Source organism: Notolepis coatsorum (genome assembly GCF_963971535.1).
Source record: "Notolepis coatsorum genome assembly, chromosome: 7".
Taxonomy (NCBI): domain Eukaryota; kingdom Metazoa; phylum Chordata; class Actinopteri; order Aulopiformes; family Paralepididae; genus Notolepis; species Notolepis coatsorum.
This window is the reverse complement of record NC_140171.1, coordinates 173,676,053-173,703,915: the sequence shown is the minus strand read 5'-3', so window position 1 is coordinate 173,703,915 and position 27,863 is coordinate 173,676,053. Positions and strand designations below refer to the sequence as shown.

The window sequence follows — 27,863 nt, the reverse complement described above, 5'->3', positions numbered from 1 at the left end:
ATATACAGGGTGTACTGACTGACTGCGCTCCGCGTAACTCAACTCGTTATTATTTTGCGCACAGACCGCAGAAACACGGGAATGTTTTGATTATATTTTAAAGGCTTTGCGTGGGTGATATGACTTGTATTCTGCTTACAGAATTCCACTTATTTCGTTTTACAATGTCAAAGCCTTTTAAATATAAATCAAAACGTTCCCATATTTCTGCAATCTATGCGCAAAATAATAACGAGTTGAGTTCTAACAAAGAACGTATTACATGCTGGGTAGGCTGATACTATAGAGTAAACTGTAAATGAAATAGCCTATAACATTATAAAGGATATGTGGGCTATAGCAGGGTCTTCCCAACCTTTATTCCCCAGAGCCGCACGATTCCTGGGAGACATATAGGAATATGATATGATATAAGGTGTTGTGAAGGATCAGATTAAACCGAATATATATATTTATTTATGGATATATATTTAATAGTATTTGTATATCGTTTGATATCCCTTGTATATTCCTTGTACATATACACGGAATATCCCTTTATTCTACTACAGCCCATAATAGTTCATTCTCTTATTGGACAAAAGGACCAGGCGCCAGGGACAAGCCCCTGGCGTTCAAGTTCAAAGGTACCGACGAGACATGCCCTTACTAGCCCCAGCTCCACGCAGGAATACGGCTACCGAAAGCAGAGCGGCACTACTTGTCCACCGTGCATATAAATATGGCGCAAGAAATGTAGAATTCCTCTTAGTCCTTTACCCTTCTACCCAACTAAGTAACAAGACGTGAAGCCTCACCCCACGATACCGCGTGCGGTGTAGTACGGCCTGTTTGGCCTTAGAATAGCAGTGAGACCTCGTGCGAATTAATAGCTGAATTGCCAGAGTTTGGCACCGTATTTCTATTAAGTAATAATAGTCTATTATGTATGGTGCATCGTTCGGTTAGAGTTCTAAAGTGAGCAGCACCCCCATCGTTTCCTCGCGTTATCTAGAGTCTTAACCAGGTTGGGCAGACCACACGTGGTGCTTTCATCCGAGGAGTTCTGGGCGAGGACGAGTGGACCTGCACATTGGATTACCTACCCCGACGACTGCTGAGCCCTATACGGCATGGAATATCTATTTGCTTTGGTGCTTTGATTTGTGGAGCGGATAATCGCCAACACCGGTGAGTGTTGGATTTACCCCGAGAGGAGCCAAGGTGAGACGGCGCTCAGACCAGACTGAGGTCGCCTCGCTTCTTCTTCGTTGTGGACCTAAAGCTACAGCTACAGCTATCGTCTACAAGAGAGCCCAAGTGTATTCATCTGCGGATCAAGGTTCTACGGGCACTGTGTTCTGTACCTGAACTCTCCCTAGAAATCGTTGACCAGACGGGATACAGCCGACGGCTCTCCTACCCCCCCTACTGGCTTACAACCGGCGGGACCCCTTCAGTATATTATCCAGCTATAATCATTTAAGTGCCATCGTTATAATTCCCTAAGAGCCAGGTTGTATACTTGCTTCCTGTGTAACCAGAGATTGGACATTCAGTGTTGATTTGCATACGCATACTCATTTGCCTTACAAGAGCATTCAATTCAAATCATAAATGTAATAAGTAACTATTATATGTACCCTTTGCTATATATTAAATATTTGACTATTACCTTTGTGTGGACCTGATTTCATATGTGGGAAAGTGTTCATCATACTTAGATATCGTGTACTGTATGGCCAGTAATTAAAGTACATAAAGCGGTAGTGGTTTAATGATACCATACTTATCAATACAGTCAGGGAATTGTACCCCTCAGTTACATAAGGTATACTGGTCCGAATATAGGCTATTAATGCAAAGCGACGGCCTACTATACATATTATTTAATGTTTTCATAAGCGTAAAGATACAACAGCTAGATTAATGATCAAGTTAGTTTATTGTGCAGGGTTCGCAGGGCTGTGAGCCATGTGTTATTATATATGCGCAAGTTACTGTTGCATAATGTCAGGGCTGCTATTATATGTAATTCATATAGGCTACCTAATACCGACAACAAAATAGATTGTATGCATCTACAAATCATATGCAGCAGGTAGAAAATTTATGGAAAATCCGTCGCGATTTGGAATAAAATTGAGGAGAACTTTAATCCCTGGGTATTAATCGAACAAAACGGAAAAAGGCTGTCATATTCCAGCACGTCTTTATTAGTTAATATGGTCTTTAAGTTAATAGATATCATATCCGACATCACCGTACGTGTACATGTCTGTCAACCTGCGTATTTCTCCATAACACGCTTCCCTCGGCTTAGTCCACTTTTCCACATTTCATGGGGGTGTTCCATTACCGTATATGGTTAATTACGGGCGGTGCTATATGCAAATACGTAAAACCGTGCACGAGCTGCAGCGTAGGATCAAAGTGATATTTAACAAGACAGGTGTGTGTACGACCTGTGTACGCACGTGTGATAAATCCCGTTTTTTTTTGTGCGTACACACATTCTAAATTATGTGCTTAAGAACAAAGATAGAAGACTTTCTAAGAACTGTTGATAAATGAGGGCCCAGGGCTCTTTGGTGGGGAATTCACTGGTAGGGGGCCCATTGATGCTGAGACGCATACAAGCGGCCAGATGGTCTCCCTGCAGCCTGTTCCTCAGGTCAGTCTTTTACATTAAGCACCCCCCACAGCCCAAATTAAATGATAAAAAAATATATATATATATATATATATATTTTTTTTTTGTATAGTCCAGTGGTTCCCAAAGTCGGGGTCGCGACCCAAAGGTGGGCCGCGAGCAGCCACGGGTGGGCCGCGAGATGATTAAAAAAAAAAAAAAAAAAAAAAAAAAAAATTATTATTTTTTTTTTGTCAGGCCACTGAACTTAGAAGCAGGCCAGGACAGTGTTTCTAGTTGTATTCTAAAATTCGATTCTATTGTATTCTAAAATGTGACTATATGGTTTTATATTAACTTAATAAATAAACAAAAACGAAAAATCTACTTATTTCAACGAACATTTCAAACTAAATAACAGATTATGCACATAAAACGCTGAAAACAACCGAAGCAACAATAGTATTTTAATGAGGCTATTATTATTATCATTATTATTTTGCAACAAGTTAGCCCTCTCATAAATAGCACATATAAATGAATAACTAACTTGAACTAACTTAATAGGATTGAAGTAAAAAAATTGGTCGCCTGGCAAAAAAAAAAAAAAAAAAGCCCGACGATGTGCATTGGGCCGCGGCTCTCTGACGCCTTATTTTCTGGGCCCTGGCCTGAAAAGTTTGGGAACCCACTCTAGTTCATAGCAGCGGCGGTCCTAATTCAGCAGCGGCGCAGCTGCTGAAACACTGCTGTAAATACTGGAGTATTTCCTTAGTTGCTGTCTCCCTCTTCCCCAGATCTACCTCCAACTTCCTATCAATCATGAAAGAAGAGGCTCAGGACTCAATTACATCCTGTATTAGATTTTGTATAAAGATTAAAAAAAAATAAGATTTTTTTTATGGACACCACAGCTACATTGGACCAGTCACAGTGGACAGACCAGATGTGTTGTTTTGCGTGTTTATAGCACGAGTGCTAGTTTTCAACACTAGTCATTTGAGGCTTTTCTAAAAGATAGAATAAAATTAACAGTAAAATACAGAATTAAAATCACAAATCAGAACAAATAGTTACCAGAGCAAGAGTCCATGATCAAAATAACAAAACCAGTCCGCGTCTACATATGTGAGCACTGCTGCTTTGATTTCAGCCATACCTTGAGTCCTCTGCTGAAAACATTGACCTCCAGTTTTAAGCCAGTAGGCAGAAGAAATCCGCTTAATCGGAATAATACTTTTTCATGCCACTGTAAATACTTTTTCATGCCACTGTAAATACCTTTTCTGTCTCCCTCTGTTCCAGATCCACCCAGTGACCTACTGATGATTAAAATAGAGGAGGTTCAGGACACGCTAGACCCACCCACGGATATGTCCACTGGGCTGAAGGAGGAGCTCACAGACCACCAGGAGACCAGTATGTTACTTTTATTTTTCTTGTCATCTTCCTATGTTTCTTTTTCTTAGACATCTTTTTAAGTCTCTAGATGTGAGGTTAAGAATTTACCTATGTGAATTCTTAAAAATGAATATGACATTTTTTATTCTGTCACCTATTACAGAACCCTGTTGCGTGCCACCCACTTCAATGACAGAGCTCTCATATTTGCGAACGCATAAACTATATCTTAAATTATGGCTATGTGTATAATATGGCCGTCGCTTATCAATGACTTGTTTGCAGTCAACATTGTCGAAACGGATTGTTTTTTAATCGGTTAATTTCCGTTTGATACTATTTTGAAAAACGCTCGTTTTATGAAATTTCCAGAAAATGTCTGAAGATTCTGTGATAATCGCCCTTTACTGGAATATACTGGAATACATAAAAAACATTGTCATTTTTCGGCCTATTTATGAATCAGCTTCAAATAAACGCTAGATTATCGATAGTATATGTGTACTTATGCACGCTATAGAAGCGGGCTGAAAAATCGATTATCCATTTCCTGATCAGCACACACGCACATAGGGCCCACGTTGATATATCTGTGAAAAAAGCTCTGATTATCCCAAGACTGGTCAAATAGATTCCTTACCTCAGATCAGATGTTCTCCAAAAAGATTATTCTAATTCCTGATCGCCATTCCAAATATCAATCGCGTTTATTGATCCAACGCTGGGTACTTGAAACACACATTATCCGCTGGTCTGGTGGTCGGCAATGACTTCGATCGTCTCGGGTTACTTGTCTGACAAGTAAAATGTGGAAGCATGACTTTTTTTCTCCGTGCCTTTAATTCAATCCAATCCAAAAAGGGGTGCAGTACCATCCGGAGAGATGATAGGGGGCGGTATTTTCCCAATGGAGCTCAGAGAGAGTTCCAGTGGTAACGTGAGGCTAGATTGATGAAATATGAAATGAAATCGCTAATAAATTAAAAAAAAACGATCAAAAACTAGATCTCTCGTCTCTCTGGCGCTCAACGGTTGGCATGAACTAATGAGAAATCTCGTCGTTGGCACTCAAAGTGTTAAAGGTCCGCGCTGGTCTGTCTATAATGAAATGAGAGGACAGCTCTGCGCTAAAGCAAGTCTCATCTCAGCCGCAACATGACAACATATACTCGATGTTCACGATATAGTAATTTACTACATCTCATGTAGAACAAGCCGCGATACATCGAGTATACTCGATATATCGCCCAGCCCTACTATACACAACATATATTCTGTCTATTATTGCATGAATATTGCAACTTGTGTAAGGTAGTGTCATAACAAAGCCAATAAAGTAATGTCTTCACGCCCGATTTATTTTCTGGCCTGTGGTATTATGAGGTCGGGTTTAGCAGCTAGTAGCTGGTATACTACCGTAATTCCTCTAATAGTAACCGGTATTCAATTAAAAACCGGGTCTCTATTAATGACCGGGTGCGCTGTTGAGCTAAGCAATTATAAGCCGGCCTCCTAATACAAGCCGGGTTTCATGTATATTAGAGGAATTAAGGTATTTCCCTCAACGGATTTACCATAGGCAATATATTTTGTTATTGTTGTTATATGCTGGCCTGGCTGTGCAGTAAATACCATATAATGGTATGGTGTTAATGTTTACCAAGAGAGTAAGCCTACCTCAGAATTTTATAAAACGAAGTTATTATTATTATTATTATTATTATTATACCAGTATTGTGATTGCACTATTTTACTTTATTTAACTTGACCACCTGTAATTGCACTGTTTACTACCGCATTTCATACAGTACTTGGTTTCAATAAATGAACCCAGTACATTTTACTGGGTTCAAACTGACACAAAATGTTGATTTATTCATTATGATCCGTTTGAAAATTTGAAATATAGGCCTCTCTCTTATACATGCCTCCTCCTAATACAAGCCTGGTATCCGCTACAGTTGAAACAAATACAAGCCGGGGTTACTATTAGAGGAATTACGGTATGCTATGCTAATGGTAGCCTATAGATGCTATTGCTAATGGTAGCCTATGCTAGCCCATTGTATTGGCACAGCAGAAGGGAAGCTACACTGACCTCAGTAACAGTGGCTGAAAGTAAGTGCACCTTTGTCTATAACAACAAATTTATTTGTTGTTGTAAATCTTCAATCGAAAATGTTGTTTCACTCAGTGACACTGTGAGCGTGTCTCTGCTAATTGAGCTATCACCAGTCAGAGGCAAGTCTTTGTGTTTAAAAGCAGCTCTTTCTGTGTAGAGAATTCAGTTTGTATTGACACAGCAGAAGCCAATACTTTGGTTGAACAACATTGAATCCTACTGCATGCTACCCGTTTGACAGCCTAGAACTTAAACATTTAAACTTCCTACCTAGAAATGCTACCTATATAGGAAGCTTCCTTGCATTTGACACACAGGGATTGAAGGGTATGAACTACAATTACCTAGGCAAAGGGGACATGAATCAATAATGTATAAACATGAATAAAATATTAAAAGTTCTGTAAATTATTATGAAGCAATCTTATAAACAACCAATGTAATTGGCATAATGTTGTTTGTGCCACAGCAAAAATCACTGACAACATTGCATTAATATTAGAGTTTAACATTCTCAACATAAACTAACCAGCCCATATTTCTTGGGTTTCAAAGTTTTGATAATCCAGCCAGATCACGCAAACAAGTCGGCCATTTGCTGAGCTACAATTAACAATTTAACAAACTAATGAGTTAAGTCACAGGGCCGTTTCTTGCCATATGCGGACTATGCGTTTTCATAGGGCCCCTGAAGCCACCAGGGGGCCCCCTAAACTGAATTGTTTTATATATAATACATTTAAAATTAAAATCACTCTCGCACGTTGAGTGAAAGCACCTATATGCAATTTTTTTAAGAATGATAATATATATATATATATATATATATATATATATATATATATATATATATATTTTATACTGTAGGAATGTAACAAATCATCAGCTTAAAACATTTAACTGATAGGCTACTGCTTATGACCGCAAGTTTTCTTTTCTTTATATATATAAAATAAAATGTAAATGTAATTAAACCATGGCATTAAAATGTCTTAATCTGAATTTACTAATACCTGTAGACACCCTGCTTCAACTGATGATTAAGAAAGAAGAGGCTCAGGACACGCTAGACCCACCCAAGGTTACTTCCTTTGAGATGAAGGAGGAGCCCACAGACCACCAGGATATCAGTATGTTACCTTTCTATCTCTTATCTTGAGTCTGTCTTCTCCTTCCTATCCTCTATCATATTTGTATGTCTTTGTCTCCATAGCTTTGTCTCTCATTCTTTCATTTCATCAAACTCTGTTCACATGTAGCCTAACTATTTGGTGCACTTTATTTTGCTGTCTGCCTCTGCCCCAGATCTACCCTCTCAAATTCCTATCTGCTACCAAGAAACATGTCTAACGTGCCAGCAGTGTTCATGACAACAACGAGACGTGACATCACGTTATTGAAGACCATGTGACGCTAATGTGACTAAATAGTTAATTAAATAACGTTGACCACAACTGAGGACACAAAAATGTAATTTACAAAAACCAGGATGAAATTTCTCTTCATGTATGTAGATATTGTTGACTAAAACAAGACGAGACAAAATAATTATAACTTTTCTTAAATGCCATCGTCCCGACAGAGCAGTGTGACGGCTGACGTGGAGCTCTGTTATTAGAATTAGCTGAAGAGCTATCTGAAAAGCTAGTTTTAGCTTAACGTTACCTTGGCTAAAGTTGGGACTATTCATAATCCAGCTGCAGACCTGCAAGCAAAGTACAGCAAGTTGGCAAAGGAGTATTCCAAGGTAAATCACTTTTTCACCAGTAACGTTACATTGTTTGTCTTTCCATCTAGCTCGCGTTAACTAGTGGCTAACCTAGCTCACGCTAACGTGGCTAACTGATCGACCTCTCACACACATGCACGCAATTAATGACATAATGCGGACAGCCATACCGGTGACAATGTTTAGCTTTTAGAGAATGTTGAATATTTATTTTGCATTAAAAATCACAGCATAGAGGGCCGGTCGGGTGGCGTAGCGGAGAATGCTCTCGTCACCAATGCAAGAGGCTGCGGTCTCGACTCCCGGAGTCAGCATTGCCTGGGGCTTTGGCCGATCGTCATACTAACTCGTTTGGCTGGGTTAGGGGGAGGGAAGCCGTGGGTGGTAATCTGGCGTTGTGGACAGCGACACCTACAGGTCAGGTCTGGGCGCCTGCTCAGCGATAGGCAGGAAGTGGTGAAGGCAGCGTCACCTCCCACGCGTTACACTTCACCAATGAGAGTCCTCGCTGCCAGGTGAAAAGAGAGCCACTGGCTGTCTCCGCATGTGTCGGAGGAAGCATGCGCTAGACTTCAGGGTTCCCTTGTACCGACCAGTAGGGGGAACATGCGCACAACGACCAGGTAGGGCAGGGGGGGAATTGGCATAACTACTAAATTGGGGGGAAAAGCACAGAAAAAAAATCAGGCGGAGAAAAAGAGGATTAAAAAAATAAATAATAATAATCACAACATAGACGTTACTACTAGCTAACTGAACGGGAGCAGCCTGGATAGGAAGTGCAACAACGTGTAACGTCCGTGCGGAACCAATGTGCCAACAACCTTTCCGTGGGTGAACTCATTGAGCATAGTTGTCAATTGATGATACTAATACTAATCTATACAATCACCTGTTGTTGAATAAATACCATTACTTTCTAGTTAAAACTAAAAAACAGTATATATAAAACAGTAGCTGTAAAAAAGAAAAGATTCTTTTTTTTATATATTATTATTATTGTTTTCTTTTTAATGTATGCACTGGTATCGGATCAGTATAACCAGACCTAGACCACCTCTAACTCTAACCCCTAACCAGACCTAGACCACCTCTAACTCTAACTGAAGCCGTCTTCCACACAAGTATACAATGAAATGCGGGGGGTCTTGCCCGCAACGATGTGCATAATACAGTAGTAATATATAATAAGAATCCAATAGAACGACATTGTGCAATAAAACAAGTAATCAAAGTAGGGCATATCGGTATATGTACATGAGTTATTTACAGAGCAAGGTAGGACATGCTAGGTCCTGTGGTAGTGCAAACACTGTTAGCTACGGATGAGGCACTGGGTCTTTATGTACACTGCTATACAATGTTATATTTTACAATCAAGTTATACTATACTATTCTTAAAGTGACCTTTCCTTTTGTAAAGTGAAGCATAAGTGTGAGCGTGTGCAGCATGAGTGTGTGTGTGCTCATGTTAAAGTGGCTGCTAGTGTGTGAGCGTGTACAGTGTGTGTGTTGTGTGTGTGCTCATGTGTGCTTGTGTGTGGAGAGTTCAGTGTTCAAGGCGCTGACTGCCTGGGGGAAGAAGCTGAGCCGAAGTCTCTCTGTCCTAGTTGCTGGTATTCGCAGGCGTTTGCCTGACCGCAGCAGCATGAACAGGCTGTTGTTGGGGTGGTGAGGGTCTTTCATTATTCTGCAGGCTCTGGATTTGCACCTCTTGTTGTATAGGACCTGCAGGGGTGGTAGTGCAATACCTGTGGTACGCTCGGCTGAGCGCACCACTCTCTTTAGGGCCTTCTTGTCCTGTGCCGTGCTGTTTCTATACCAGGCAGTGATGTTTCCAGTCAAGATGCTCTCTACCTTAACTGTCTCAGGTGGTAGAGGCGCTGCTTCCCCTTTTTTACGACTGAGTCTATGTGTGTTGTCTATGTCAGATCCTCTGAGATGTGGACCCCCAGGTACTTGAAGCTGCTCACCCTGTCCATGGTAGCCCCGTTTATCCTCAGTGGTGTGTGTGTCTCCTGCTGTCTCCTCCTAAAATCCACGATCAGCTCCTTGGTTTTACCAATGTTCAGGAGCAGGCTGTTGTCCTGGCACCAGCGTTCCAGTACCTCAACCTCCTCCCGGTAAGCCTTCTCGTCGTTGTCCGAGATCAGCCCCACCACCACTGTGTCGTCCGCAAACTTCACTATGGTGTTGGAGCTGAACTTGGCCACACAGTCATGTGTGTATAGTGAGTACAGCAGGGGGCTCAGAACACAGCCCTGGGGGGACCCGATGCTCAGGGTGATGGTGTTGGAGGTCTGACCCCCCACCCTGACCGCCTGGGGCCTTTCACTCAGAAAGTCCAGTATCCAGGCGCTCAGAGCGGAGCTCTGACCCAGCTCGATCAGTTTGTCCACCAGTCTGGTGGGGACTATGGTGTTGAACGCTGAGCTGTAGTCAATGAACAACAGTCTCACATAGCCCCCCTTCTGGCGGACTAGGTGAGAGAGGGTGCTGTGCAGTACTTGGGAGACCGCATCATCAGTGGACCTGTTTGGCCTGTATGCAAATTGCATAGGGTCCATATCACTGGGGAGGGAGGCACAAATGTGATCCTTGACCAGCCTCTCAAAACATTTCATGGCCACAGAGGTGAGTGCCACCGGTCTGTAGTCATTGAGACCTGTTGGGGAGGGTTTCTTTGGTACCGGGATAATGGTAGACATCTTGAAGCAGGCGGGGACCACTGACTCCGCCAGGGATCGATTAAATATGGTGGTGAACACAGGGGCTAGCTGGTTAGCACAGGACTTAAGTATGCGTCCTGTTATTCCATCTGGACCAGCAGCCTTTCTGGTGTTCACCTGCATAAATGCTCTTCTCACACTGTGTTCCGTCAATGAGAGGGCGTCCCCGCACCCTCCACAACAGCCGGCGCGCCAGTGACGTCACTAGCCGGTGAGCTAGCGGCGCCACTGTTTGCCCCAAACCGCGCGTAGAAGGAGTTGAGTTTGTCCGCGAGAGAGGCGTCATCACTCCCCATTGAGGGGGCGCTGACTTTGTAGTCAGTTATCGTCCTCAGTCCAGTAGTGTGGTAGTGAAAGCAAGGCAAGAAGAGATAATGTGTCTTATTAAGTTATTTCTCCATTCACAGATCGACAGCGCACCCTTCCTGTGTATCACTTGTGCCGCCGACTCAGATTCCCCTAGGTTAAAAAATAAATACGAAATCAGAATATGTTCCATGTTGACTATTTCTGACAAGTTTTTTTCCATGAACTAAAAATAGACAAAAATGTCATCCGTTTTTGTCGACTAAATCTAGACTAAAACAAAAAAGACAAAATTGAGACAAGCTGACGAGACTAAAATGCTCAGACATTTAGTTGACTAAAACTGACTAAACAAAAAATAAATGAAGATGACTAAATATGATGAAAACGAAAAAGGAGCACTTGACACTAAAACTAAAATAGCTGCCAAAATTAACACTGCGTGCCAGAAATCAAAGCAAAGTGACTTGATTTGCTGCATTTCTCACACGTTAAAATGTATTATATTGCTGCTAATCTTTTTGTCTAATGATGGTCAAAATTATGGTCCCTAATGGCGGCTATGTGGTGCAGTGGGCAAGGCGCTCACCACCAATGCAGGATACGCTGGGTTCGAGCCCAGCTCTCCGCATTGCTATCAGCTTGGCTGGTCGTTCATACTAATACAATTGGCAGTATTAGGGGGTGGGAAGCTGATGGGTGGGGATCGGACGTTGTGGACAGCGACTCCTACAGGTCGGTTGGGGCGCCTGCGCAGCAGAATCAGGAAGCGACGGGGGCGGCGTGCCCTCCAAACGCAGACCCCCGACGCTGAGAGATCGCGCTGTGCAGGTGAAAAGATGCGACTGCTGCTTCCTCGAGTACCGGAGGGGACACGTGATGTAAGGCTTAGTCCACATTGCAGCCGGCTTGTGGGAGGCATGGCCTAACAACGTTCGAGACAGGGGAGGGTAGAATTGGACGATACGAAATTGGGATGAGAGAAAAATAGAAAATGGGAGAAAAAGTAGATACAAAAAATATGTATGGTCCCTGTCTATAATGTGGAGACAGAAATAGAATCGAACCAGGAACCTTCTGATTACCAGATGACCGTTCTACCTCCCGAGCCCCTGAGCGCTTGCTGTTTCCCTTCGCGTTGTGCATGCGCCACCATCTTGGGTCAATAGGAAGGAGGATGTAATTACAGAGGAAATCAGAAAGTGGCCAAATACTTTTCCATGCTACTGTAAGTACTTAGTTGCTGTCTCCCTCTGCTCCAGATCCACTCAGCGACCTACTGATGATTAAGAAAGAAGAGGCTCAGGACACACTAGACCCAACCATGGATATTTCCACTGGGCTGAAGGAGGAGCCCACAGACCATCAGGATATCAGTATGTTACTTTTTTTTATTGTCTTTATTTTCTCTTGTTGTCTTTCCTCTGTTGCAGCACAGTTGTCTGTCTCTGTCTATGTGTCCATAGCTTTCCCTCCTCTCATTCTTTCCATAAAGCCCCAATCTGTGATTTTCCTTTACCATAATAAAGTGATGTATTTTAACATACATTCTTGAAGAGTCTGATAAGATGGAAAATAAAATAATAAATGTGTTCCATTACTCTTTATAAAGGGAGTAGCTTTGACTGTCTTGCACTAGCCGGTAGACCCTCCTGTATATGGCTGGTCCCTGGTCAAAGTTGGGAATAAATCCATAGGGAAATCTTTTGGTCCAGAGATTGAAGACTCTGCAACATAGATACAATATTCTTAGGTCTCTAGATGTGAGTTTATGAATTTACCCTTGTGGATGGTGTGGATTCAGTGTTTCCCCTGAAAGAAAATTCAACAGCGGTGCTGTGCTGCGCACATGCTGCCGGAATCCATATTAGTGCACGCTGCCAGAGAAATAACTTAAAACTACCTTTAGAATTGTTCGAGATAGGTTATTCATGTTCATGGAGTCATGTGCGTCTGAATTGATGTTTTTGGTGTGTCCACTGACACTAGAAGTGCTCTGGAGGCCCAGACAGCTGCATATTTGTACACTGCAAAAAATGAAATCTTAACAAGTGAAAATATCTTGTATTTGGTACAATAAGTCTAATATTTAGTAGAATTATCTTGAATTATCTTATTCCACTGGCAGATAATTTAGCTTTTTTTCCTCTTTGATTTTGGTCAATTTAATCTTGTTTTAAAAAAAAAATCATCTTTTTTTTCTTAAAACAAGAGTACATTGACAAAAATCAGAAAGAAAGCTAAATTATATGCCAGTGGGATAAGATAATTCAAGATAATTCTACTCAATATTGGACTTATTGTACCAAATACAAGATATTTTCACTTGATAAGATTCATTTTTTTTGCTGTGTAGTTGTAATCCGGGTAAATGTCAAGATTAATGACATGCCTCAACACTTAAGAAAATGTACACTATTTGTATTGATCATAGATGAGTTAATACTAGATAATATAAATAGAAAACATAGATACATAGAACATACTAACTGTCTAACATACACAAATCATAACACTACAACAGCACTTTACACCTAAGAAGTCTCAGTGGCATAGGCTACATTCTGCCTTAGAGCATTTCATTTTCCTGGGCTTTTGAAAGAAAAGCTCCAGGGCTCTTTGGTGGGGAATTCACTGGTAGGGGGTCCATTGATGCTGAGACGCATACAAGCAGCCAGATTGTCTCCCTGCAGCCTGTTCCTCAGGTCAGTTTTCCCCTGTAAATACGGAATTAATCACCAGACAATAAGTGTGTGAGATTTGTGGCAAGTCAAATAACAAATATGATTACAAATTACTAGGGCTGACCACGACAAGTCGAATAGTCGACTAATCAATCGAAAGGAGCCGTAGTCGACTGCCAACCTCTTAGTCGAATGCACAATATATATAAAAAGAAATGTGTCACTCTTTCCAAAAGCAAAGAGGCCTATAAGCGTGGCTAATGCTAATGGCGCGCATACCAACGAAGCTAACTGCCTAAGAAAACGGGCACAGAGGCACTGAAAGAGGATTTCACCTGTCTAATGAACACACTAGACAAATTGGGTCAATAGGAAGGAGGATGTAATTACAGAGGAAATCAGAAAGTGGCCAAATACTTTACCATGCTACTGTAAGTACTTAGTTAGAGATTTGGTGCACTTTATTTTGCTGTCTGCCTCTGCCCCAGATCTACCCTCTCAAATTCCTATCTGCTACCAAGAAACATGTCTAACGTGCCAGAAATCAAAGCAAAGTGACTTGATTTGCTGCATTTCTCACACGTTAAAATGTATTATATTGCTGCTAATCTTTTTGTCTAATGACGGTCAAAATGATGGTCCCTGTCTATACTGTGGAGACAGAAATAGAATCGAACCAGGAACCTTCTGATTACTAGATGACCGTTCTACCTCCCGAGCCCCTGAGCGCTTGCAAATATCGATCGCGTTTATTGATCCAACACTGGGTGGTCGAAACACCGATTCCACGCTGTTCTGATGGTCCACAATGAATCCGATCGGCTCGAGTTACATGCCTGAGAAGTAAAATGTGGAAGCAGGATTTCTTTTTCTTCATGCGTTTCATTCAATCCAATCCAAAGGGGTGCAGTACCACACGGAGAGACGATAGGGGGCGGTATTTTCCCAATGGAGCTCGGAGAGAGTTCCAGTGGTAAACGGGAGGCTAGATTGATGAAATATGAATAGAAATCGCTAATAAAAAAAAAACTATTAAAAACGAGATCTCTAGTCGGCTGGCACTCAATGGTTGGCATGAACTAACGAGATATCTCGCCGTTGGCACTGAAAGTGTTAAGGCTGTAGGGTAGACGTCTGCAGGGGCCTGACATGTCTGCCCCAGCCCGGCCCAAGCCTGTAGAATTCAGGCCCGGCCCTACCCTAGCCCGAAAAGTTAAGCAATTATTCTGCCCTAGCCCGACTTAAGCCAGATGCCAATATTACGATGTGATGACAGACATTGCACGCACACACACACACAGACACACACGCACACACACACGCTACCTACGTTACACACACACAAATGCTACATTACGACAAAAAATGCACAATGAAAAGAATGGCCTCCACCGTTGATGGCTTCAGCTGTTCTCCTCTCCTCCAGCGTTCTTCCTGCGCTGCTGAAATATTGCTCGCTACAGCTGCTGCTTGCGGGTATACTCAACACATAGCACGCGGTCTAGCTAGCAAAGGCAGCTTCTCCATCTCCGACACGCACGCTCTCTGCGGTCTAGCTTGTTGCTTTGATGGAAACACTACGTGACGGCCTGATTGTGTGTGCGCGCATGACTCGCGTGTGTACAATGAAGCGAGACAAATAAAAGGAGCCCGAGCCCTACCAGAACCCCATCAATGCATAAATAAATCGGCCCGGCCCTAATCTGTCCATGGTGTCGGGCCCCTTCGGGCTTGCAGACCTCTACTGTAGGGTCCTTGTCTATACAACACAGGTATGTTGATTATTTTGATAGTACTCCTGCCCTCATTTATCAACGTGGCGTACGCACAGATATGTGCTTAACCCGTGCGTACGACCATTTCTAAGCAAAGTGTGGGATTTATCAATTTGAACGTGAACTTGACTTTGTGCTTATGTCTACGCACAGCTCTGAGCATGCGTAGCTGACGCCCAGTGGTAGAATATCGTTACTACGGCATATGCGCTCCTCAGTTCATGCATTAGTTTCAACGCGGAAATAAGCTTTCGTGCATTACTCCTGACACTGGCGCGTGTTCTGTATGAACCGTAATTCATTATAGTTCATTATAGTTCATTGTGAAATAGCGACAGTAGTGTAATTATAATGGGCTCATGCGCGAACAAGAGGTTGGCTTGCTTGTTTGGCAGGGGGGGCAGACGCAGAACACCTAGTGTAACTCCCGCCATGTCATAGTGTAATTCAAGTTAAGCTTAAGTATGATGTCATATAGTAGAACCGGTTAGAACAGGCTAGAACCTTCCAGAACTGCGCTCCACAGTGTATAAATAGAGAGAACTTACAAGGGTTCTCTCTCTCACTTCTCAACCACCATCAACCACCTAGCCCCTTTCGTGACTGTGATGCACCGAGTGAATCCACAGTCACTTGCTCCTCAATAGGAAACCAACCTAGATTTACCCTGAATGACTGGTTCTGACCGAACCGTTCGTTATACAAGAATCACAGAGACGTTTCAAAGGTACTCACAGTTGCAGGAGGGTTTCGGACAGAGATACGGGATGGTTTGAAAGCTCGGCGTTGCTAATAAACATTTTAAATATTTTTTATAAACTGGTCAACACTGCATTATTCCCGGTGTTGTGTGCATGATGCGCATGCGCTGTGATCACACCAGGCAGCCAACGCCGGAAATAATGCCGTGTTGACCAGTTTATAAAAAATATTTAAAATGTTTATTAGCAACGCCGAGCTTTCAAACCATCCCGTATCTCTGTCTGAAACCCTCGTGCAAATGTGAGTACCTTTGACATTTCTCTGTGATTCTTGTATAACGAACGGTTCGGTTAGAACCAGTCCTTCAGGGTAAATCTAGGTTGGTTTCCTATTGAGGAGCAAGTGATAGTGGATTCACTCGGTGCATCACAGTCACAAAAGGGGTTACAGAACACCCACCTCCACCAAACGCGATTAAATATTGTTTCAAATAAAAAGCGACATACTATTATTTTGTGTCATGTTTCCAAATAAGATTGGCCACAACGAAATGCTTTCTACTTCAATTTGTTGGTTAGAATAGATTACCTCGCTCCGTTGAAACTTCACTGAGACTAACAGTAAAAGACAGTATTTTTTTTTATGCTCTCGTATTATTGTTTATATAGGCTACATCAAAATAGATTGTATGCCTCTAGAAATCATATGCAAAAGGTAGAACATTTACGGAAAATCCGTCGCGATTACAATTGAGGAGAACTTTAATCCCTGGGTATTAATTGAACAAAACGGAAAAAGGCAGTCATATTCCAGCATGGGCTTTATTAGTTAATATGGTCTTTAAGAGATATCATATCCGACATCACCGTACGTGTACATGTCTGTCAGCCTGTCTCGTATTTCTCCGTAACAAATAAAAAATAATAATAATAATAATAATTATTATTATATATATTTTTTTGAACAAATGTTTTTTATTTTCCCTTTTTTAACATGAAACTAGACAAACAATACAGTAACAGTAATAATCAATGATAAATCACAGGACAATGACAGAAATAATAATAACAATAATGACAGTCCAGTAATTAAATAAAAATAAATGTAGATTAAAAGACATAAAAATAATAAATACAATACATGTGCTCTTGCTCGCTCTTCCTCGCTCTTTCCTTCCCCCTCCACCCCCCCCTCAGGACCCCCACTTGGACTATACATCCACTATTTCATTTAACATCAGAAAATTACAAGTTTATATGCTTCCCTTTATCTTCTCCACCACAGCTAACCAGACTGCTATGCTGGCTTCATTAACACCTAAAATTCGTGCAGTAGATATCTCTAGATAAATCACATCGAGATAGGTAAGAACCCATACCTTCCGGCACATTTTATCCGGTTGAATCCAGCGTGACGCTATCAACTTTTTGGCAGCCGTAAGACCGGACAAAATTAGTCTCTTTACATGTACAGAGGTTGATAACTGAGAAACATCATTCAACAACAATACAGAAGGCAGTGTAGGTATGGTCAGATATATAAATTCTGATAATTGAGTGGTTACTTTTTCCCAGAATATCTTAACAGGAGGGCATTCCCAATACATATGCATAAATGTACCAAGAGCACCGTTTAAACACAAGGAGCATCGAGGGTCTTGTCTGAGACCCATTAGGTGCAAAAGTCTAGGAGTCAGGTAAGTCCTATGAACAAAATTAAGATTAATCTGTTGGTGATCCGGGTTGCGTGATGATAGCCGAACGTTTGCCCAGACTGCATCCCAATCAAAATCTACTTCCAAGTTTGGGATATCCTTCCTCCAAACCGAGTCTAGGGGAAGGACCTCATATGAGGACGTAAGTAAGTGACGATAAAAGTCAGAGACGAAGCTTCTCGATGTCTCCTTTTCATAAAAGAATTTGTGAAATCTGTGGTTAACTAAGAGGTTGGCAGTCGACTATGGCTCCTTTCGATCGATTAGTCGACTAATAGGGGTCAGCCCTAGAGATCACGTGTACAAAAAAGGGAAGATGAGTAAACAGAAGGTTTTGTAGATACAATACTGAATTCTGCCATCCGGACCCATGCTGTTACAAAGGATCAGATTAAACCGAATATATATATTTATTGATTGATATATATTGCATAGTATTTGTATATCGTTTGATATCCCTTGTATATTCCTTGTACATATACACGGAATATCCCTTTAGCCTAGTACAGACCATAATATTTCATTCTCCTATTGGACAGCGGTCCACAGGCGCCAGGGCCATGCCTCCAGAGTCAGGTTCAAGGCCACCGTCAAGACATGTCTGTACATCCCCGGCCTTGCCCAGGGATACGAGACAGAAATGAGGTTGGCACTAGATTGTTCGCCGTGCATATAAATATGGCGCAGGTGAATACAGAAGTAGAGTTACCCAATAAGTTGAAGCCTCACCCACGATACAACGTGCGGTGAAGTATGGCCTGTTTGGCCCCAAATAGAGCATTGAGACCGCGTGCGAATTAATAACTGAATTGTCAGAGTTTGGCGCTATACCGTCGAGTGCGACATATTTCTATTAAGTCAGTAATAGTCTATTTGTGTATAGTGTATCGTGCGGCTAAAGTTCTACAGTGACCAGCATCACCAACGCTTCCTCATACCAGCTAGAGTGCTTATCCAGGCTGGGCTGCTTTCATGGCGCTTTCACCCGAGGAGACCTAGACGAGAACCGTGTGGACATGTACACTGGATTAATCTACCCGACGACTACATAGCCCTTTGCGGCTGGATTATATTTGTTTTGGTCCTGTGATTTATGGAGCGGAGAATCGCCGACGCCTACACGTGTGGGATTTACCCTGTGAGGAGCCACGTCGAGTCTGCGCCTCAGAGAGCCTGAGGCCGGCTAGCTTTCTTCACTGTGGAGCTACAGTCTACGGAGAACAGCTGTATTCGTCTGTGGATCAAGAGACTATTGCACCGTCTCCTGTACTTGGAGTCTCCTTAGTCATCGTTGACCAGACTCTCTACTACCGACAGATCCTCTACCCCTGCTGGCTTACAACCGGGGGGACCCTTCCAGTATCTCCCGCTATATATTACTAGTGTACCATAGATATAATTCCCTAAGATTCAGGTTGTATAATTACCTCCTGCGTAACCAGAGAATGGACATTCATTATTGATTTGCCTACGCACATTCCTTTGCCTTATAAGCGCATCCAAAGTAAAATAGAGAAGTATATTATGTACCTTTTGCTGCAATAAATACTTAATTACCACTTTGTGTGGAACCGATTCATTGTGGGAAGTGTTCATCATATTTATATATCATGTACTGTATGGCCAGTAATTAAAGTACATAAAGCGGTAGTGGTTTAATGATACCATACTTATCAATACAGTCAGGGAATTGTGCCCCTCAGTTACACATGCCATTTGAAATATTATTATAGAATATAGAATAGCAGGCCTATAAATGACCTTATTATAGCGATGTTGCACATCTATGGATCGGGACAAATCTACTCGTGCCAATGACGGAGTTCAATTTGGATTTAGTATCTCCAGGCGTGCATGAAGAACCGAGAATGAAATCTACTCTAAATACAGTCAGCTTTTTATTTTTTGCGACAGGTCCGCCATTTTGAATCCGTTTGCGACGGCGATTGTTGTTGAATGTTCACAGAAGGTAGACACACTAACTGCGCTCCAAACTATGCCAATAACGTTCAGTTTTGTGGTATATAATCCAGATAAATTAAAAATAATAATCAGGAAGTAATTTGATTCCAGAAAGCTGGAGAACCCTAGGAGATGTAGTTTTTCTAAATTGCAACGCTCATTGAAAGCCCTGTCTTTCCTTCATCATAATGACTACAGCAAAATGGCCACTCGGATTTATTTCCGGTCGAAATTTGCGATCTTTTGAATACAATTCCTAAACTCATATTTCATTAACTCATTCTGCGCCGTCGCTTAATCCACGAGATGGCGCTAGTACGCCACCGCTGTAAGTCAATGGGCAGACTGCGAGATTTGCGAGTCCTTAAAATATATCTTAAATTATAGCTATGGGTCATTTCTCACACGTTAAAATGTATTATATTGCTGCTAATCTTTTTGTCTAATGACGGTCAAAATGATGGTCCCTGTCTATACTGTGGAGACAGAAATAAAATCGAACCAGGAACCTTCTGATTACTAGATGACCGTTCTACCTCCCGAGCCCCTGAGCGCTTGCAAATATCGATCGCGTTTATTGATCCAACACTGGGTGGTCGAAACACCGATTCCACGCTGTTCTGATGGTCCACAATGAATCCGATCGGCTCGAGTTACATGCCTGAGAAGTAAAATGTGGAAGCAGGATTTCTTTTTCTTCATGCGTTTCATTCAATCCAATCCAAAGGTGTGCAGTACCACACGGAGAGACGATAGGGGGCGGTATTTTCCCAATGGAGCTCGGAGAGAGTTCCAGTGGTAAACGGGAGGCTAGATTGATGAAATATGAATAGAAATCGCTAATAAAAAAAAAACGATTAAAAACGAGATCTCTAGTCGGCTGGCACTCAACGGTTGGCATGAACTAACGAGATATCTCGTCGTTGGCACTGAAAGTGTTAAGGCTGTAGGGTAGACGTCTGCAGGGGCCTGACATGTCTGCCCCAGCCCGGCCCAAGCCTGTAGAATTCAGGCCCGGCCCTACCCTAGCCCGAAAAGTTAAGCAATTATTCTGCCCTAGCCCGACTTAAGCCAGATGCCAATATTACGATGTGATGACGGACATTGCACGCACACACACACACACACACACACACGCACACACACACGCTACCTACGTTACACACACACACAAATACTACATTACGACAAAAAATGCACAATGAAAAGAATGGCCTCCACCGTTGATGGCTTCAGCTGTTCTCCTCTCCTCCTTAAAATATATCTTAAATTATAGCTATGGGTCTAATACACCTGTCGATTATCAGTTAGTTGCATCCAGTCAACATGTACAAAACGGATTGTTTTTTCATCTGTACATTTCCGTTTTATAGCCTTTTGAATATGAGGCTGCGGTTACACTGCCTGATGTTTTCGTTTCGTTTTGAAGATGAGTTTCGCTTTCCAGGTCGCAACGTAGTGGCAGCCGAGTTAGACATTCGTTTTGCAACCTGAGCACTTTCGTTTTGCCTCCTGAGCACAGTGATGTAGTACAATGCGAAAGCAGTAGGTGGCAGTAGGTGGCGAACATGAAGGCAATTTTCAACCAATCAGAACTTGAATGTGCCAATACACTTCCTGCAAAAAAAGTCAACAGGCCACCATCTTTAAATGCCTCTGTGGGCTATTTAGCCAATGCAGCACTTATTTTATAAAATAATAGTAATAAAAGTGCATTAAACAAAACGGATACATTCACTGTGTGTTCTGCCTCTCATTTGTTGATGAAACAAAACTAACATCAACACAAGTGACCACCAAGAGCGGATTGTTTAGTCTCAAAAAAAGATCGCAGATGTTGTTAGGTACATGCTAACGTGAATGGAATATGCCAGTATAACAGTATAGCATTGTGGCTAGCAGCTAACGTTAGCTCAAGTTAGTTAGCCAGCCAGCACCAAACTGATGTTATCAGGAGCTATCAGTAGCTAGATAACATTAGAGACAACGCCTCATGTATTAAACAAAGGTGAATAGATGACTGGGTCATTTTGTTTAATGCTTGTTAAGATTGAAAGAGGAGCTCTGAGCTAACGTGCTTTGATAGCTAACGTTAGCTCACGTTAGCCAGCTGCTCATGCAATCGTTAATGCTAGCAGAATGAATGGATGTAAACTTTATTTAACATATTGCAGAATGGGTACAATACAATACGGCTCAATACAAACAATTGTTAAGGGAATGCAGACTGTTGTAGCTTGGACTGGCCAAAACGGCATTTCTATCTAAGGCTATGGTTAGACTAGTGTATTCCTGGCGTTTTTTTATACGTTTTTGACGACGTTTCATGTCCTATCTACACAGAAACGCGTTTTTTGGCGTTTTTTTGTGGATACGGCTGAAACGCAAAATTGTGTTTGCGTTTGGAGATACGCAAAAAAACGAGTCGACAAACAGCGTGTAGTCAGCACGTAGCCGTTGTTGCGAAAACGCCCATGCGCAGTAGATACCATCTGCGTGCCCTTCCGGTGACAGCAGAGTGTGTGTGTGTGTGTGTTTGGGACAGAGCTCCGTGTCCCAAATAGCTTCAGCTACCATGTGTTGTCAAGTTATTGTTATAAGGACCCCAGTCCAAGCTACAACAGTCTGCATTCCCTTAACAATTGTTTGTATTGAGCCGTATTGTATTGTACCCATATGCAATATGTTAAATAAAGTTTACATCCATTCATTCTGCTAGCATTACCGATGGCATGAGCAGCTGGCTAACGTGAGCTATCAGGATTCAGACCCTGTTAGCTCAGAGTTCATCTTTCAACTTAAGAAGCATTAAACAAAATGGCCCAGTCATCTATTCACCTTTGTTTAATACACACAGCGTTGTCTCTAATGTTATCTAACTACTGATAGCTCGCGATATCATCAGTTTTGATGCTGGCTAAGTAGCGTGAGCTAACGTTAGCTTCTAGCCACAATGCTACATTGTTATAATGGCATACTCCATTGACGTTAGCATGCAGCTAACAATGCTACCGAGCGTTTTTTAGACTAAAACTATCCGCTCTTGGTGGTCACTTGTGTTGATGTTAGTTTTGTTTCATCAACAAATGACAAGCAGAACACACAGTGAATGTATCCGTTTTGTTTATTGCACTTTTATTAGGCTTTGCTGAAAAATTATTGCTGCATTGAGTAAACAAGATGGTGGCGCGGCATAGGCTGCCTTGTTGACATTTTCTTTTGGTGGAGCTTCCACCAGGAAGTGTATTGGCACATTCGTTCTGATTGGTTGAAATTGCCTTCATGTTTGCCACCTACTGCCACCTACTGCTTTGGCAGTGTACTACATCAGTGTGCTCTGGTGACAAAAACGAAAAAAAAACGAAAGTGTGACTCGACGCGCATGACGTCGCGGCGATACGCGGCGATGCGTATAAGAAAACAATACGAAGATGATACGAAAGGTGTAACCTCAACCTAACAGGGACAGCAAACGTATTAATTCGGCAACGAAAACAAAAACAGTCTGTGTAACCATGGCCTGAGTGTAGGAGCCATTTCATTGGAATGTTGAAAAACGACACTACCCAGCTCAAGCCAGCTCCTGTGGTGTTGCCAGACATCCTGCTGTGCAGGTACTCTACTGTATCTTTTACATTGTTTATCTCCTTTGTTTGGAGTCAGTTGTGTTGTATCATGTCTGTATGTATGTGTCTGTGGCTGTAGTGTGGGTGTAAGCCCAAGACAAATTTCCCAGCTGATGGGACAATAAAGTGACTCTTGGCTTGACTGTCAATCATATGCCTTGTGGATTAACTTTTTTATTTATCTTATTTTTTGGGATTATCTGCCACAAACCTGAACGTTATTGGCATAAATTAGAACGCAGTTTGTTTCTCTACCTTTCTTTGAATGTCTAGCAAAAAACGGCGTTGCAATCTGATGTAAAATGGTGGAGAAATCTACATTATAAACAAGTAACTGTACTTACAGTAGATTTCATTCACGGTTTTTGCTGCACGCCTGGTGATACTAAATCCAGATTGAACTAAATCCCCATTGGAAAGGGGAGATTTGGCCTGATCCATAGATGTGCGACTTGGCTATAATTAGGCCATTTATAGGCCTTATATTCTTTTTTTTGTATCCACTTTTTCTCCTTTTTAAATTTGTCTCCCATCCCAATTACCCGCTGTGCCAATTCTCCCCTCCCCTGTCTTGAATGTTGCTTGCATATGCCCCCCACTGGCCGGTTGTATAGGGAGGATAGAAGCCTTGCATCACGTGTCCCCTCTGATACACGAGGAGGCAGCCTGTCACATCTTTTCACCTGCCAGCGTGGACTGTCATTGGCGAGGTGTAACGTGTGGGAGGCTCACACTACCCAAGTTCAAGTTTCAAGTTTATTTATTAGTTGTCATACAGAAGTACAGAATACTTTTATACAAAATGCTTCTTTCTGTTACGCTCCAGAGACTGTGCTAGACAAAAATAGAAAATAGATAAAATAAAATAAGTATAGCAAGTATAAAATAGAAGTCACGTACTTAGGCACAAGTGTTCAGTAAGTACATATGTACAATGTTCAATGCAGAGTAGAAGTAACTGAGTTACCATACAATATACTATACAATATACTAATATACAATATACTATACAATATACTAGGGGTGCACCGATATATCGGTCGGGTATCGGTATCGGCCGATAAGTGCCTTGTTGACACCTATCGGCCTATCGGCCGATAAGCTCAAATGTGCCGATAGCAGTCGCCGATAAATAACCAATTTGTGTAGCGTCAAAAGGCAAAAAAAAAAAGGGGGTTCCGGGTCGGAAGGATGTGAACGTCTCTGAGCCACGCTGCCGCTCCCGAACTTTTATTTTACTTTAAAAAGCCTCTTTTTTTATTTTCAAGGTGATTGAACCACTAATATACGACATCCGTATCTAAGACTGTACTATTCGACCCAAAAAGGAAAAAGAATAACGAGCATGATGACTGCACGAGTCTTGAGAAGCGAGACCGCCCCTGTGGATGGGGCTACCATGGCTAAGCTAATGGATGAGCTCAAACAGGCCTTCACCACGGAGTTCAGAACGTTTGCTGCCTCGCTCGAGACTAGACTCGACGGCTTCCAGCAGGAGATCGCAGACCATACCCAGCGCCTGACCTCCGTGGAGGACGGCATGGATAGGTGGTCGGATAGGATGGTGGAGCTAGAAGTGAGATGCACAGCTCAGGATATAGTCATCGACAAGCTAAGAAACAAGCTAATTGATGTTGAGTCACGTAGTCGGCGTTCTAACATACGCATCCTGGGCCTGGACGAATCCCTGCACAGCAACCGTCCCAGTGTCTTTTTCGCGGAGGTCCTGGTGGAAATCATGGGGAAAGATGTCCTCGCTACACCACCGGAGCTTGACCGATGCCACAGGACGCTAACACCCAGACCAGCACCAGGCTCCAGGCCTAGGGCCGTAATTGCCCGCTTACATCACTACAAGATCAAGGAGACTATTATCCTGGAGGCTCGCAAGAGGAGAGGGAATCTGACATACAGAGGGAAACCAGTCGCTATCTTCGAAGATTATCCCCCCGAGGTGGTCGAGCAACGATCACAATACCGTGATGTCATGGGGCCCCTGTACAAGCGCGGATTTAAACCATCGCTCCAGTTCCCTGCGAAGCTAATCATCCGAACCAAGGAGGGCAGGCTGCATCTACCGTCGCCCAAGGACGCCGTGGACTTCCTGAGGGCCTGACCCAGAGGGACCTCGACACCGGCTTCGCCAGGGCGAGACGCAGACCCGACACCGGCTTCACCAGGGCGAGACGCGAGCATGACGCTGGCTCCACCGGGGCGAGACGCGGACCCGACACCGGCTTCACCAGGGCGAGACGTGGGCATGACGCTGGCTCCACCGGGGCGAGACGCGGACCCGACACCGGCTTCACCAGGGCGAGACGTGGGCCTGATGCTGGCTCCACCGGGGCGAGACGCGGACCCGACACCAGCTTCACCGGGGCGAGACGCGGACCCGACACCAGCTTCACCGGGGCGAGACGCGGACCCGACACCAGCTTCACCGGGGCGAGACGCAGACCCGACACCAGCTTCACCGGGGCGAGACGCGAGCATGACGCTGGCTCCACCGGGGCGAGACGCGGACCCGACACCAGCTTCACCGGGGCGAGACGCGGACCCGACACCAGCTTCACCGGGGCGAGACGCGGACCCGACACCAGCTTCACCGGGGCGAGACGCGGACCCGACACCAGCTTCACCGGGGCGAGACGCGGACCCGACACCAGCTTCACCGGGGCGAGACGCGGACCCGACACCAGCTTCACCGGGGCGAGACGCGGACCCGACACCAGCTTCACCGGGGCGAGACGCGGACCCGACGCTGGCTCCACCGGAGCTGAACGCGGACCCGACACCGGCCTCATCAGATCCTGACGGGGTAGTAGCGATGGAGCGTTAGCATACTGCTACGGCTATCACACAGAAAGGGGTCGCATTTGGTATCTTATTACATATGTGAGTATGGATGAATACTTGACATTAGGCCTCGCCTGGAAAGTTATCTTTTTATTTTTCTCTCGCTGTCTGACATAAGGGGAGGGGGGGGGATAAGTAGGTTGTATATGACTGTTGTACTGATGCACGACCATAGCCACGGGCTAGGTTGCTAACTGTTAACGTTTCGGATATTCCGTTTCGGATATTTCTGCCACGCCTATGACTTTTGCGCGATATACCAGCTCCCAGCCATGTTTTTGATCATGGCCACCGGGATGCATTTACTGTTGATTACACGTCGATCGAGATGGGGTCTCGTGGCTGCGCCACCTGTTTGACTCTCGACCGGTTCATGCAACCCGCATGGCTCCCATTAATGTTTGCTGCTGACGATGTGCTCGCGGGAGCGGCGGGCGGCCCCCGGCACAGCGCCCTCCTCTGGTGGGGAGGCATAACTGTGTAGGGTCGAACCAGCGTCAGGGGAGATAACAGTCTCGCGGACAGGGTATCGCCCCCTCCCGGCCTGGTGGAGGTACTGCGCGCCTGTTTTGTCGCAGCATGCCTGGCAGATACACCCCCCCCCCCCCCCTTTTTACCGACAGTTCTGGGTTCCAGCCGTTGACCTTACTATTGGCTTATGGTTCAATTTGATTTATTTTTTTCTTGTTTGCTTTACACTCTGAGGCACTTTTGTATACAGGGAAATGTGGCAGTTGGCCACGGAGATGGTTCTACGAGTGGTAGGTTTGAAGTCTCTGGAAATGTTGGTGAGTCCCTGTGATGTTGGGGAAAGACCCACCGGTCCCACACATTTATATGTTTTTATGTCATTAATATATGTTTTATGTATGGCTCGAAATACGTGTGCATAGTGTTTAGGTTAAGTGAATTCTACATGCCCACAGGCTTGCCCAGGTCTGCCCCACCTACACGCCCTTCAATGTTCTATGGCTACGGCTAACTCTGAGAGCTTCAAGCTCTGCTCCTGGAATGTACGAGGCCTGCAGAGGTTGGCTAAGAGGAAGGCGACTCTGACCTTTTTAAGGAGGGAGAATGTGTCGATTGCTTTTTTACAAGAAACTCATATGGGGCCCAACGACACTGCTAAACTCCAAAAGAGCTGGGTAGGACAGGTCTTTGCTACAAACTATTCTACATTTAGTAGGGGCGTGGCCATATTGATCAATAAAAATCTCCCCTTTAGACTTATAACTTCCTCTGTGGATAGCCAAGGTCGCTATGTGATTATCAAAGGGGTTCTTAAGGGTAAAGAAATGACATTTATGAATGTATACTGTCCCCCAGGCTATTCCCCTGACTTTCTATCCAAGATATTTGCTGAGTTGAATGGCCTGGCCTCTGAGAACGCCTTCTGGGGGAAAACGGTTAACGGGAAATAAAGTTTGACTTTTCATTGACCGTGTTGTAGAATCACGCAGACCGAAATGGGGCGGAACCAACACAACTCCTTGTGTAATGTGTTGGCCGGGGAACCATTTCAGCAACGGAGTCTAGCTAACGTTAGCAAGGCGAAGCGATAACGCTAACGTTACGTTTAGTTTAGTTTAGTTTAGCATTTGCACTCGTTAATATGGGAAAGTGCCAATTTAACGAGAACTGGCTCG

At 43.5% G+C, this 27,863-nt stretch overlaps 1 protein-coding gene across 1 annotated transcript in view; it reads left to right on the top strand.

The window, feature by feature from the left end:
* Positions 1 to 27,863, top strand: part of LOC311232694 (uncharacterized protein) — a 510,982-nt gene that overhangs the window by 348,594 nt on the left and 134,525 nt on the right. Inside the window, exons 2-4 of the mRNA XM_084319565.1 lie at positions 3,917 to 4,030; positions 7,154 to 7,264; positions 12,161 to 12,274. Coding sequence (XP_084175691.1) covers positions 3,937 to 4,030; positions 7,154 to 7,264; positions 12,161 to 12,274 — 319 coding nt within the window. The 5' untranslated portion in view covers positions 3,917 to 3,936. The remainder of the gene's footprint in view (positions 1 to 3,916; positions 4,031 to 7,153; positions 7,265 to 12,160; positions 12,275 to 27,863) is intronic.